Consider the following 14,511-nt stretch of genomic DNA (forward strand, 5'->3'; position numbering starts at 1 on the left):
TTAGTTATCAGAAGTGTATGTCTTAGCAGTGTAAGTGAAGGAAATGCTTAGGCCTACCTGACCTGTAACACAGGTCACAGAGCTGTTTACTTCTGTATTGAGCCCATCTATTCAAACTTAGTCCTTTAAGGTACAGGGATAGTGTTGATCTAATGAATTTTGTGAAATGGTGGTTTACCTGTGAAAACTTAAGAGCTAGTGAGTTAAAGGGATAGGAAGCTATAGCTGTAGGTGGTTGCTTCAGATGCTGTTGAACCTTTCAATGAAATGTTTCTTCCTCAAAGCTCTGTCATTTCACACAAGCATGAAAAAGGGCTCAGAGGGATATGGAAGCTGTAGTACTCCCTCACCTCTCTCTCATGGCTCTGTTATACCACTGTTGCTTCCTTAGAGATGCTTTATCTCTCTTAAAAGCCTGTAATGGAGGCTGAATGACCTCTGGAGGAAATCTAGGACTTCACTCTGGTTTTTTTTGATGTGTGTTTTTTTGTATAACCTATGTTTGCACAGAGGATGTGGAGAGCAGTTTATTTCCTTCCTCTGCAAGTCTGCTACTTGAATATGATTTCCCAGCTTCTTGTTTCTAGATTAAATTCCTCATAGATTGTTAAGGATCTCTGATCACTCTCTGCTGAAGAGTCTCTCTCTTTAGCTGACCCGTTTGTATCCTGAAATCTGCTGCTCAGAACTAGAAGTGGCACTCCAGCTGAGGTCTTCTCAAAGTAGCAGGATTTCTGTTTTGTACATCCTAATGTGGTGTTGGCTTTTTTGTAGCAGCAAAAAATTTTCAGTCTGGTCTGCCATAACCCCTTCTCTCTGATTCTTGCCCATTTCCTAAGGGTTCAGTCTATTTCACAGAATCACCGAATAGTAGGGGTTGAAAGGGACCTTCAGAGATCATCTAGTCCAACGCCCCTGCCAAAGCAGGTTCACCTACAGCAGATCGGACAGGAACGCAACCAGGCAGGTTTTGAATATCTCCAGAGAAGGAGATTTCACAGAATCAATCACAGAATGGTTGAGGTTGGAAGAGACCTCTGGAGATCACCTAGTCCAAACCCTCCCTCTTCAAGCAGGGTCAGCTGGAGCAGGTTGCCGAGCACTGCACCCAGTTGGGTTTTGAGTATCTCCATGGATGGAAATTCTACAACATCTCTGCACAAAAAAAGTGCTGCCTTGTGTTCAGGAGGAATTACCTTTTCTTAAATTTCTGTCCACTGTGTCTGCCAGTGAGCACTGCTGAGAAGAGTAGTGCTCTTCATTCCCTCCCATCAAGTATTTATATACATTGATGAGATCCTCCCCCAAGCCTTCTCTTCTCCAGGCTTAACAGTTCCAGCTCTCTCAGCTTTTCCTCATTTGAAAGATGCCCCAGTTCCTTTATCATCTTTGTGGCCCTGCACTGGACTTAGTCCAGTAAGTCTGTATCTCTCGTGTACTGGAGAGCCCAGAACTGGACACAGTACTCCAGGTGTGGCCTCACCAATGCTGGATAAAGGGGAAGGATCACCTCAATTGACCTGCTGGCAATACTTTGGCTAATACAGCCCAGGATATCATTTACCTTCTTTGCTGCCGGGGCACGCTGCTCGCTCATGTTCAACCTGGTATCCACCAGGACCCTCCCAGGGCCTTTTCTGCAAAACTGCTTTCCAGCTAAGCCACCCCCAGCATGTGCTGGTGCGTGGGGTTGTTCCTCCCTAGGTGTAGGACTTCGCACTTCTTCCTGAACTTCATGAAATTCCTCTTAGCCCAATTCTCCAGCCTGTCCAGGTCCCTCTGAATGGCAGCAGGACCATCTGGTGTGCCAGCAACTCCTCCTGGAGTTGTATTGTCTGCAAATTTGTCTCTACTGAAATTATGTTACGGGTTTTTCAGACCTCATCTTCAATTTGTCAGTTGAAAACTTGGTTTGAATTCTCATCCTGTCCTCCAGTGAGTTTGCAACACTCTTAGCTTGATATTTGCAAACTTAAGCCTACATTCCACTGTAATATCAAGTAAATAAAAAATAGTTTTTGGCCCATGGCAGACCCTTTCAGAACCACATTAGATAATCCTTTAATTATGACAGTGCAACTTAAGTAACAATTTTCTGTGGGTTTTTTTTCCCCAAGAAAGTTGGTTATGCCGATACTATATTCTTTCATCAGGATCAAACTTCACTGGTTTCCTGACAACAGTTGCCTTTGTTAGAAGCTTCATTAAGATCAGGATAAATCCTGCTGCTGCTTTCCTTATCTACCAGGCTGTTAACGTTTTTTTCACACTTAGTAAGAAACAACTGCTTTTGACATGGTTGATGGAGAAACTTGATTTTGATCTGCCTGTGTTCATCCCTGAGCATCACCATCTTTCTCCCCAGACATTTTAGAGTAAGAGAGCAAAGTGTGATGAATGTAGCGGTCAAAAACTTGCTGCTATGAGAAGATAGGGCTGTCCTTGCCTGTGAAGTCTGCTAATGTTTGTTTCTTTTCCTGCTGGAATATACTGGAGAATCTGAGCACAATCCTGACCTGGTGCTGACTTTAGGAAACATGCTGATCTGGTGCTAACTTTAAGAAACACACTGATCTGGTTGGTGCTGACTTTAGGAAACATGCTGATCTGGTGCTAACTTTAAGAAACACACTGATCTGGTTGGTGCTGACTTTAGGAAACAGGCTGATCTGGTGCTAACTTTAGGAGCCATGCTGATCTGGCTGGTGCTAACGTTAGGAAACACACTAATGTGGTTGTTGCTAACTAACTTTAGGAAACATCTCCTTCCATTGCCTTTGTTTAACTACGGGTATGTTTATATTGCCTATACTGCTGAGGAGGCTCATTGCAAGGCTGCTTGCATCCTCTTTATGAAGGTAGAATGAACTTGGAAGCATTTTTTAAAAATGCTGAACATCTTTTTAGAAAGAAACAAAAGTTCCTTCCCCTAGGAATAGCAGAAATCAGTCTGAATCCCTCTCCAGTGCGAAGGCTGTTTCATTATTTATTTTTTTTTGCTTTTGGTCATGGAAAAATGAACTAAGTAGCTATTAAATAACTTATTCAGGCTGAAGTCAAAAGAACTTGAGGCAACGTGAGACAACACTTGTAAGCTCTCTGTCCCTCAGGTTATATTGGCTTGTTTAATCGTCCGATAACCTGTGCTGATGAAAGGGACTGATGCTAAGTTGGTTTACTTAGTAAAGTCTCAGGAGACAGAGGACTTCTACTTCCTTGATGGGTAGCAAGCAGAGATTAAAGTCAGACAAGGTCATCATATCCTGATGTTACGGTGACCAGAAGTTTAACTCTGTTTGCTCTACTGCTAGTCTCTTAATTCTCTGATGCTGTGCTTTGCAGGTAGAAAGGAACAGCTTGGACTTTGAGGAACACTAAGTGTGTTGTCCTTGTCCTGCTGCTAGCTCTTCTACGACCATCTATTTTAAAAAGAAGCGCTGCGTGGCAGGCAGGCTTGCTGCGGCACAGCTGAGGGGTAAGCAGCCTCTCTTGAGGCAAAAGACTAAAACTGCTACGTGGGTCATGGCTCTTGGATGGTGGAGCTGGGGAAGGTCCGTGTGATGTAAAAGACTTGCAATGAATTCTCTTTTATTCACCTTGCAAACAAAACTGGGGCCAATCTGAAATCCATTTCTCAGCTGAGGGGGAAAAAAAAACCCAAAAGTTCTTTTATGGGTAAAAGTGACCTTCAGCCCTTTGCAGGAGTGCAGTTTTGGATCTCCAGCCTGGGCTCTGGCAGCTAAGCCAGCTGGCACCCCCTAGAGCCAGGGATATGCATGGCGTCGTTTGTCTTCCCTGTTTTTAACAGAACTGCCAAGCAGAAAAGTTTTGGCTGCTTACTAACAGTGGCTATATTCTTCCTTATTTTTGATTACCAGAAATTTGAGGATTACAAATAATTATAAAGTATCAATCTAAGTAAATTGGTAGGTGTACTCAGTACATCAAATGTCCATTGCCCCTTTTGACTTCAGCAATTGTTCTGTGAGGGAGATGGTTGGCGTGTTCACAAAATGGCATTAAGAGCCACTACAGGGTGGCAAATATGTCCCTGTAACTAATTGAATGACGTGTCATTTATAACCGGAAACCCATAGGGTTTTGTTTTCTCTCAAAGCTTTGGTGATATTTCAGTTTGTGACTAGAAGAGCTGGAATTAGGTTTTTAACTTTTCTAAACCTGTGACAACTGTTTAGGTAACCATCTGTCTTGTAACTGCAGTAAATGTGTGTATGCAACTTAGAAGCTGCATTGCTGTAGAGTGGATTCATTGAGGTCAGGTGTGGGCTCTTTGGTTTATGAACAAGACACCTTCAGTGGGTATTGAAATCTTGTCTTGGAATTTTACATTATTAATGTATCTACCTAGGACCTCAAATACAACATGTTCTTATTGTTTAATAAGTGATGGAAATATTTTCTCTTTAAAACCATCAAAGCTGAGAAGGTGGATAAGACTTCTGGGCTGTGGCCACATCCCCACGGTGCTAGTATTTAGGTAACATTTTTATATGGGAGACTACAAAATCATATTAACTATGCTCAGCAATTATACTCTTCTTGAGGCTTCTCTTTTCCTTCTCTTCACTGCCCTAAAGCTAATAAACCCTTTCATTTGAAGGTATTTTTGCACTCTAAAACGTAAGTTCAATGCCTTTGGAGATCAGTGTGCTGTGCAATCTTTTCTGTCTCCTTGCAGTGCCAGCTGGTTTTATGTGGTAAATGTAGTTGGAAACACAGACTGGGTACTTTCCTTTTGTAAACCTCTGTCTTGGAGGTATACCAGAGAACAAACACCTGTAAGACAGGTGTATAATCTGTGTGAGGGAGCTAGATACGCATTGCATGGCCTGATTACATGAAGAGCCAGTGTACCAACTGTTAGTGCTTTGCTTTTACAGACTCATCTGGAAACAGTTATCTTGGATATTTTTTTTCTTGAATGGACTTTCATGTTTTCTATTGTAATCTTGTGAATATTTTAATACACTTTTTGTTTTCCCATTACTGGTTTGCTGGACGAGTCTTATCTGGTTAGGGACTGGGAAGGGAGGGGGACTGGAATACACCACCCCTCTTCCTGGCAGTATTCTTCAGTCACTGCAGCCTTTGTCTGCCCAGCGAACAACACAGCTGGAGAGTTCACCATCTGAATTGTTACCCTGTACTACCACTAAGAAATGCAAGTGAAACTGTACCAGAATTCACGTAGGACAGAAATAGCTTCGTGGCAGGACAGCCTCTGAGAAAGGGGAGCTGACAGACTATGGGGTGCACGTCATACAAGAATGGAAAATGTTTTCTTTAAACTGTGCTGCACAAATACTCTGCACTGGATAATATAACATTGTACATAGGATGAGAGAGGACGTTAGTGCCACAACAAGGTGCTGTAGCTTTTGTAACTATGGAACAGTTTCCTTTCCTCTGGCCATGCTGGAGCATTAACTCAAATGGGATTCCGGACATGTAGGGGTGGAGAGAGACTTCATAAAAGGACTTTGCAAAACTCCCATATTTTAAGGCCTTCATTTTCCTGAAAGCTGAGTCCTGAAGAAGATACTGTTTCTCACAGTTATCTTTTTCTCCTGGATATAAATTCCTGACCTCCAGTACAGACTCCTAGCTTTGGTGGAAGCGGTCTCTGAGAACCTACCAGGGAAGCTCATTGTCGCATGCTCTGAACACAATTGCCTTGTACCTTTCAGTAATAGATGAGCATTTGCAGTGTAATGTAAAGCCTTTGCTCAGAACTTATTTCAGAGTGGCACATTTTTCCTCTTCAGAGGAGAGTGAGTAGGGAGAGATGTTGACTTTCATGGAAGGCTTCAGTATTTATTCACAAACATGCCACTGATGGGAGCAGACCACTGCCTCCAAAGCTGTGGAGAACTGACATGTACATGTTTCCTGAGTGCACACCTTCACAGGAAATCTGTATGTACTTAAGGAGGAGGTGGAAAGCGAGTAATAGAAGTTTTGGCTGTTTATTTTTCCACACTCCCAAGAACCACCCACCTTCTGCTTCTAATTGTAAAGGATGACAGAAGCTAAAGCACTGGTGGCACATCCTAGTTTGTCCTCCTCTTGTTAAAGACAGTGGTGGCTGGGAAACAAATGAAGATATGCATAGCTGAAGCTGAAAAGAATATCCTGACACTACCAGGGAAAAGCAAAATGCAAATACTACTGTTGTTGATTACTAAAAGTATGGTAAAACCCCACACAGGTCTGACCATGACATGGAAGAAGATTACTTCAGCCTGAGGCTCTGGCTGACTGTCACCAGTACCATGACGCCCCCAGCACAGTTCAGCAGAGTTAGAGAAGGTGGGGCCCAGCAACTCATTCAAGGCACAATCCACAATCGCTTTCTTTTAAAGACACAATATAAGACACACAATTTTACTTCAATTTAAAATGTTGCATTTTATTTAAATGTGTGGAGATACTTTGTTATTTGCACTTAGAAAACACCTGCTCTCTAAATTTCCTCTTTCATTTTCTCAGAGGGAAAAAAAAAAGATTAAAATTAGTGAAGCTAGGTCCCATGGGGAAGGGATTGTGCGTTGTTGGATTTGACCTATCGAGTTAAGCATCTCTCTGCTGCAGCTGCTCTTGTTGTTTTGCTTTTAGCTCCTGATTATACCTACAGGGGAAAAAAAAAAAAGCACAGACTAAGAATAGAACACCAGTTACAATAAGAGTGTCTGCCTAACAATCTGTTTAGCAGAGGAGGTTTAAAATGACAATGGACTTGAGGGTGGAAAGTCAGTATAGGATAGTTTAGTTCATGTAAGAAGTTCCAAATTAGTTGCTAAGTTTGCCTTATTCCTTCCCAGTACTGAAGCCAAAGAACTGCAAATTTTCCCACCAGAAATAATTTAAAAAAATAAATAAAATGCTGCTCTGCTCAAGAGCCCTTTGATCCAGCTGGAGCTGACATGATTCAACACTGAAAGCTGACAGAAATGCAAAGCTTACGGGAAGAAAGTCTAGGCTGTTTGTCAGTCAGACCTACAACTTTAAAAGAGTGTCGTAGACCCAGGAACTACAGCTTACATAGAGCATTCCTTAAAAAACGCCACAGCTATACTGAAAATATTTAAAGCTTCAGTCCCACTCAACAATGTAGCAAGTTCTGCAATGTTTAATTAATTGTTCAGTTCCTCTTGCCTGTTGCACTGACATTGAGGCTGTCAGAATTTCTAAGTTTCTGATTAAGATTAGGTGGTGTGAATGCTTATAGTACATAGAGTAGCCCTTCTTAATACATACCTCCATATTCGGAAGAGTTGAGAGCCACCAGCACAGCCAACAAAGAAGTTCACAGCAAACAGACTCCAGTTTTTAGGAATAATAACTAGAGAGTACCTTGACCAAATAAGGCCTGTTGAACGAAAGGGAAAGGTTAAAGATGGTAAGTCTTTAAAGTGAAATATTCAGACGTTCCCCTAAGTTTGGAGACAGAATCATGGGCCAGTTTAAGTAAACAAGTTTTACAGCTTCACATTAGACAACTGCTTTTCTTATAACTCACCATTTCTCAGAAGCGTGTCAGTGCCAGTGGGACAGCTATGGGTATGCATTGCATTTTTCCAAAATAACTAGCCAAGAAGGTCAATCATCGTCTTAATATCAAAATCAAAGATTCTCTGTACTCTACAGCAGTCTAAACCTTAATTCTCCAGCACAGTTGCGGGGTAGTGGCATTTTGCTATATCCTGCTTGCTGCACCAGTTTACAGATTACAGAATCCACCAGTCAAGAACGGTTTACATATAATGCAAAATGCACAGCACTGTGTCAGGTATCAAAATCAAGTCTGAAGAAGGGAGAAACTGGCAGCTGTAATTTTGATTTTCAGCTTTAGCTGCCACAAGTCCCACCCCTGACAAGATCTGGTAGAAAACCTTGAGTATGGAATATTGTTTCTGCCAGTGTGAAAATTCATGGCAGACAGCAGTGCAGCAGTGTGTTTACCATTGCTTCCAAGTTCTTTTAACATGTGGAAATTCTTTCCAGTTATGTTACTTTAACTACCCTAGCATTGTTTAATCCCTTAAAGTCTGTTCTAAAAAAGTCACTATATCCTGGACTGATTTCAAAATTGCTTGACCTGAAGCAAAAGAGGTCACTGGGTAGAATGAGTGGTATCATTGTAACTTAAGAGATGAAACTCATATCCTAACTCATAACAACTTGTTCCGGACAATTCCAAATTAAGACACGTATAGAAAACTGTTATATAATCACAGAACTCTTACAGACTTAATAACGAGAATAGGTCTGTCCTAGAATTATTGTGTGACAGCAATAGCGAGAGCTAACACATTACAGTTAAGCCTTTTCTATAGAAGTGGATTAATACCGATGGAGAATTTGGAAAGATGTTGATACAGTTTTAGAGAGGGTGCTGTGTAAAAGCATGGAGTAACTTTGGCTTTACCTGTGGCCATTAGTACTGCAGACTGCGCTGTGCTGAGCTTTTCTGCTGGTCTGGTCATGTCCGCCATTCCAGCACATACCAAACCCTGTAATGAGAAATTCAGTGAGCACCAGTCCAGTACCAGAACCTCCTGTAACAGATCAAATGCTTTACAAGGGCAAGTTGCTTCACAGCTCAGTGCTTAGTCTACATGCATTATGCAGGAGATGGGATGCATTATATGAGCAGAGTAATTAGACTCTTGGAGACATCATCCACTTTTAGTCACTTGTGGTAGGAATAAGAACACAGTTTGGGGGGGGTGCAACTGGCTTGCAATAAAATCCCAGGCAGTGACAATTTTGTATTAGTTTAAGAACAAGGTTAATTTAAGCACAGCTGTTTAAGAAAACAGCTGGAAAACAAATTGTTTTTCATGCAACAAGTAGAAGCTTATCTAAAGAAGGCCCTTCTTCCTAAAGCTTGGATTAAGATATTGCCAGTAAAGATGCAGGTGTGACACCAAATAGTCTTCACTCAGCTTCATCTGAGGATGTAAAAGGGATTTTTTTTTTAATATAATTTCAGTAAAAGTAGAAAAATTCCAGGTGAAGTGAGGAACAGCTTGGCTGATCTACTTGACAACATTACTAGCAAACACACTGCTTGAGTTGTTTTGTTGTGTTATTGCCCTCTACTGGAAATAAAATTTCATGTTTTAGGAGTTCACAAAAAATTCTCACCAAAAAAACCAAAATCCCACAAATCAAAGAGTCCTGATGCTTTTAATTCACTGACTGCCACTAAGGACTCCTTTGGCTCCAATTGAGAAACCATTTTTCAAGGGTAGAGACTTCGTGTGCTGCCTCACTTACGGGATTGATGTTGCTGTAGTGGTGCCACAAAGGTACAGACTTTCAGCACACTTGGGTAACTGTAGTAAACGCGCCTTTGCAATGTAGGGGGGGAAGTCATTTTAACTCCTCAGTGAAGAAGTTCACTGTGAGCTTTGAGAGGTCTTCCTGCATGTTCACAAAAGAAAAACCATCTGTGTATAAGCTCTTTTGTTACAGCAGCAGTCGACAGCAGCCTGCTCAGAAGAGTTGCCCGTATGCTCAGGCTCAAAAGCATGTTGCCTGGGAGAGCCTCTGAGAAAGGGGAAGGTCAACCACGGTTACTGCAGCTCCACTTTAGATTAACAAGGAAACCAAGCTACAGCTTAGAGCACAATGCGTTGCTTGTGGCCTATAAAAAGTTGGCATTCACGATGGCAAACTTACAAACCAGCTGGCAATAAGAAGAGCAGGTTATATCCTTGTTGTTTTCAAACAAGGAGATCAAACAGCTTTATGATTTTAGAGCTCGTTTATTTTATCTGTACCAATACAACAACTAGGAGGAGTACAGTGAATTAGGAGGAGGCATATACTTCACCTGTGCACGTACATAGCCAAGAGGTGTAACCAAGTGAGAAGTAGAGCTGCACAGGAAGCAGAGAGCTACTAATAGCCAAAATGGCAGATGCTGGTTTTCTTTTTTAGGCAGTGGCTGCTCGTGTTTTCTCAAGATTACCTTGCACTCTGACACGCTTTAACCTGCCTTCAAACTGTAGGGCTTAGGAATTGGCTTCCTTAAGATAGTCTTCAAATTCCTCAGTCTCAGGAGAAATACCTGCTTTAAGAGTTTGAATCATACGCTAGCTCATGCCTACCTTGAGCAATAGTTAGTATTTCACAAGAGAAAGCTTTTGTGGAACTTCCAGTGAAAAGTACAATTTTTCCACAAAGTATTTTTCCCCTGCTGTATCCTCCCCTGCATGTTGTGCTATCTGTTATTAAGACTAATTTTGTTCCTCTCTGTATGTTAAAAATTAGAGCCTTGGTGTTAAATCTTCTGTAGGCTCAGGTATCTGCTGGGAAATGACTGCTTGCTCAATGGGTTGCTGCAGATTGCCCTCTGACTGACATCCAGACACCGGCTGGCATATTTATACTTACCCATTTCATAATAGGTGCCCAGAAAAACACTGTTTTGGGACCTGAGGAAGAAGGGCAGAAAAAAGAAAAGAAAAATTATTCAGTGAGATGTGGCTGTTTTAATACCCACATTAAGTTTTGAGTTTGTTTTATCTTTTTAAATAATAAATTGTGTATATTAGCACAATTTCTACCACTGTTCAAGCTAAGCTCTATCACCTAATCCTCTTAGTTCATCAACTCAGTGCATCAACCGTCAGTGGTGTAATCAGGCCACCCATTTCTGCAAGAGATGAGTACGATTTTGTATTTCCATTTTTAAGCAACCAAGGACACTACTGCAGGCAAAAATGCATTTATAATGAAAAGAGCTAGGATAAGGCCTAGGAATAGTGAAGACATTTTTTATATAATGATTAAAAGCTACTCTACAGCTGTGCTAACAGAATTAGTATGTTAAATCTTTGTGTACTGAATCTTATACACTAAAACCTCAAAATATTTTATTACCAGTACTGTTAAAAGTCAGTCGTTCCTTCCCTTCCCAAATCACAGCCCATCTTTTGATGCCACAGAAGACATGCTGCATGGCAGCATTACATGGTTAAAGTCAGAGTAGAAATCGTGAACATAAGTAGCAGTAACTGTCACAAGGAAAGTGTCCTCATTCACCTTTAATCCGCACCTCTGAATAACCATTTTTTTCTAGCAGAAACAATGCTTCCCACCCAATCAACCCCACACCTCAGTAATTTACCAACAGGCAAAGGAGAGTTATGGGGAAGAGGTGCAAATCTACAGAAGGAAGGGAGAAAAGTCAATGGAATGGGATCTGAGGGGGAAAACATCTCTCTTACAAATACACATACCTTACAGCAGTACTAAAATGACAACTGGTTGGTTAAAGCAAAGTACTGTAATGCCACGCCAACAACGTGCAGACTGCCAACCATGCCAGAAATCATTAATCTAGGACTACTGCTTGAAGTCTTAAAAGAGAGACCACAATCCAAAGTATCAACCCATCACACCGGGAGACAGTCAGGACACTGGTTCCAGTTTCATCAAAACACAGTAAGTTTCAGGTCTCACTAGGCCACTGCTCAGCATTCTGATAACATGCAAGATGAAGCCAAGTTTTCACTGTAATATGTTACATATTATGAGTAAAGTTTTTAAATATAAATGATAAAAAGGAAGCAATCAAAGTTCTAGTGTTCATGCGAGCTAATTTTTCACTAACAATTCAGCCTTAAAAAGGCCTTGAAGTAACTATTTATACTCCCTGTTTTAAGCACCCTCAGGTTTGAAACTCTGACTTGGGAAAAATTAAACATCAGGTTTCTACAGCAAGCACCTGGGAAGCAACTCATAATTTGGGGGATAAGACTACTGGTTAACAAATATCAGTTGCTCCATCACCTTAAAGCCAATTAAGCTCTGTAAAAGGGCAGGGCAACTGCAGCACAGAATGCAACAAAAACTGGCTTGGCAGCTTTGCATAAAGCTCTCTTAGACCCACACCACTTGTGAGAGTGATCAAGTTTCAAACTGCAGTTAATAACTACAAGCACATTACTTTTCACTTGGATAACTGAACATTTCTACCTACACGGGATTTAACTTTTTTAGGGATGCATGGGGTTGTGCAGCCACTAAAACTGTCTAATATTGTTGAATAAACACAGCTCAATATTCATCCTTTAAAGATGTAAAGTTCAGTTCCTGTTCTCTTGGGCAGCTACTTAGTATATCAGTTTCAGGCTTCAAATATAGCTGTTTATAAATCAGTCTTACAGAGTCCCCACAGAAGTAGCTTTAATTACTATCATCTATTTTCTTCCAAAGAACAAATACAGATTTGGGGTACTGGAGAGTGTGGTGTAAGTATAAATTATTAAATTGACATTCCCGAAACAACTAGTAAAGTTTTCAAGAAGACTGACATTGATTTTTATTAATAATAGATAACTTGGTAATTTAAAACTGCTGACTACAAAAGTAAGAAACAATTGAAGACAAGTAAGGTATCCAGCCAAGCTTGTTAAAAGGGAACACGTCAAACGCCGTAAGCGGAACACCTCTCCTGGAGGCACACCAGTAAGCACCCAGCCAGGGCAAGCTCTTCGCAGATCCCGACGCAGAATTTTTCAAGGATAAATTTGACAGCAGCACATCAGAGCAGGGACATACCAGAGGCTAATTGGGATATCACGTGTGTGACCAGTTCATAGAATTTATGACTTCTATTAAATGTAACAAATCTTTGTCCTGGAGAGTTTAGTTTGATCAGGCAAAGTGAACCAAAGAGGCCAAAGGAGAGGGAGTATAAGCTCAGCCCATGCTTGCCCGGGGCTGCCAAGAGCCAAGTTCCTTGCTCTGTGGCAGCCAGGGGAGTTGGTGTGCTGTGCCCCAGGCTCTTTGTTGTCCTTCAGCAGCCTTGCTCTACGCAATGCCAGCCAAAGAAACAGCTTTTCAGATCAGGCATCAATTATTTTACGGGAAGCTTGCTTTGTGCCAGAAACGAAGTAAGCATTGTTCTTCATTTCTTACAAGTGATTGATAATTTCATGATAATGACACTTATATTCATAAATTAGACTAGAAACTTAGATATCACCAGAGAATATGTGAACCTTTCATTATTAACCAACTTGTTTTGTGACATCTATTGCATAACTTTCTCAGAGACCCACCTTCAAGACATTCAAGGCAGAAACAGAAGTGGCAGAAGCTCGGTTTCGATACCTGCTTGCTCTGTGTCTTTTCTCACTTATGTCATCAGTATGGATTATGGCAGATATATATGTATATACACATACATACACAGAGTCCCTAAAAACTGGATTTTTTTTTTTAATTACTGTCAACATTACGATGGTGAACAGAAGTGGCCCACAGGCAGTTCCATGAAGTGAAAAGCACTGCAAGAGAACTTCCAAAGCCTTTTTCAATTAGTATGACAGTTATGATAAAGAACAAACATAGATGTTCCCATTGCTCGCCATGCCTTGTATTCAATAAAAGCAACTGCAACCTGCCACATTTCATACAGGATGAATGCAGCACTCAAAGGCTTGGCACCTTTACAATGGAAGTGCTGGGCATATTGACTCTTTATAAATAAAAGTTACATTCATGTTAAATATATATATTGGTCTAGTGAATTCAGTACAAATCAGACATTTTGATAACGGCAGTTTTCACTCTTTAACTGTGATTTCTTTAAAGCAACAGCTTTCAAAAGAGGGCCATTACATGGATGGAGCAACTGACTGAAAACTAAAGTCCATTTTCACAGTGTATATTCCAGGTAGGTGAAGAGTCAAGGATGCATATCACACTGAAACAAAACAGTGGGAACAGCAGCCTATGGAATTTTAGGATTTTATCGAGCACTCTTTTTAACTGCCCTATGCAATGTGTTTACATGACAAACATCACCTAAATGGCCACTGAAGTAGATCATTTTACAAGAAGTTTCTCTCTAGTAACACAAAAAACCCCATGTTTGCTCAAGTAAAGGTAAGCTTTAGGTCAGGTAAGGGTAACTCATTTCATGGAAACTTGAGCCCTTCCATCCCAACAGGAGTGCTTCAGCTACGACAGTGGATTCATAAAGGGCACGAGTTGCCTCCAGTTAGGAGCACCAGATTCAGCAGAAAGAAAATAAAGCAAACAGCATCTTGGTTTAAACCAGAGCACGCCTAAAGATCAGAAATCCATGCAGCAGTCCCCTCTATTTTTTCAGCACACTCATTCGAAAGAATTGACTGCTGAAGCCTTCAGGCCCCTTTGGAAGCCATCGCATCCCCCGGGTTAGGATCGGGTAGCCCAGCCGTTCCCCGCATTCAAAGCGTGGAGTAACACGACAGTGACACTCAAGTACACCCCTGCATTGCAGGAGACGGCAGTAACAATATCGTGTCTGTATTATTATTATTATTTTTCTTTCCAAAGAAAATAAGTTTTCCCTTAACTAGCAGGACCCCGCTCTTCGGCAGCACTCCTCGTGGCAGAATCACGGTCACAGAGGCGCGACCCCGAGGCCTCCATTCCGCCTCCCCCCACTCCCGGCAGGCGGGCAACCCCCCCAGTCCCCCTCCT

At 41.4% G+C, this 14,511-nt stretch overlaps 1 protein-coding gene across 1 annotated transcript; it reads right to left on the reverse strand.

Annotated features, from left to right (window-relative positions):
• Positions 1 to 6,412: 6,412 nt before the first annotated feature.
• On the reverse strand, positions 6,413 to 14,460 carry MPC2 (mitochondrial pyruvate carrier 2). Its single transcript, XM_009890117.1, has 5 exons — positions 14,394 to 14,460; positions 10,426 to 10,466; positions 8,450 to 8,534; positions 7,279 to 7,390; positions 6,413 to 6,649 (listed from the first exon to the last, which is right to left on the reverse strand). The coding sequence occupies exons 1-5, from the start codon at positions 14,458 to 14,460 to the stop codon at positions 6,592 to 6,594; spliced, it is 363 nt and encodes a 120-aa protein (XP_009888419.1). The 3' UTR covers positions 6,413 to 6,591.
• Between the last annotated feature and the right edge of the window lie 51 nt (positions 14,461 to 14,511).

This window comes from Charadrius vociferus, unplaced genomic scaffold, assembly GCF_000708025.1.
Source record: "Charadrius vociferus isolate BGI_N301 unplaced genomic scaffold, ASM70802v2 scaffold287, whole genome shotgun sequence".
Classification (NCBI taxonomy): domain Eukaryota; kingdom Metazoa; phylum Chordata; class Aves; order Charadriiformes; family Charadriidae; genus Charadrius; species Charadrius vociferus.

Bases quoted from the DNA above. Each gene is read 5' to 3' on its own strand.
- MPC2 (XM_009890117.1), bottom strand. From the start codon at position 14,460: ATGGAGGCCTCGGGGTCGCGCCTCTGTGACCGTGATTCTGCCACGAGG. The intron at 10,467-14,393 runs GTCCTGCTAGTT...CTTCTTCCTCAG, and splicing joins GAGTGCTGCCGAAGAGCGGG to GTCCCAAAACAGTGTTTTTC. The intron at 7,391-8,449 runs GTAAAGCCAAAG...TTCGTTCAACAG, and splicing joins TGCAGTACTAATGGCCACAG to GCCTTATTTGGTCAAGGTAC.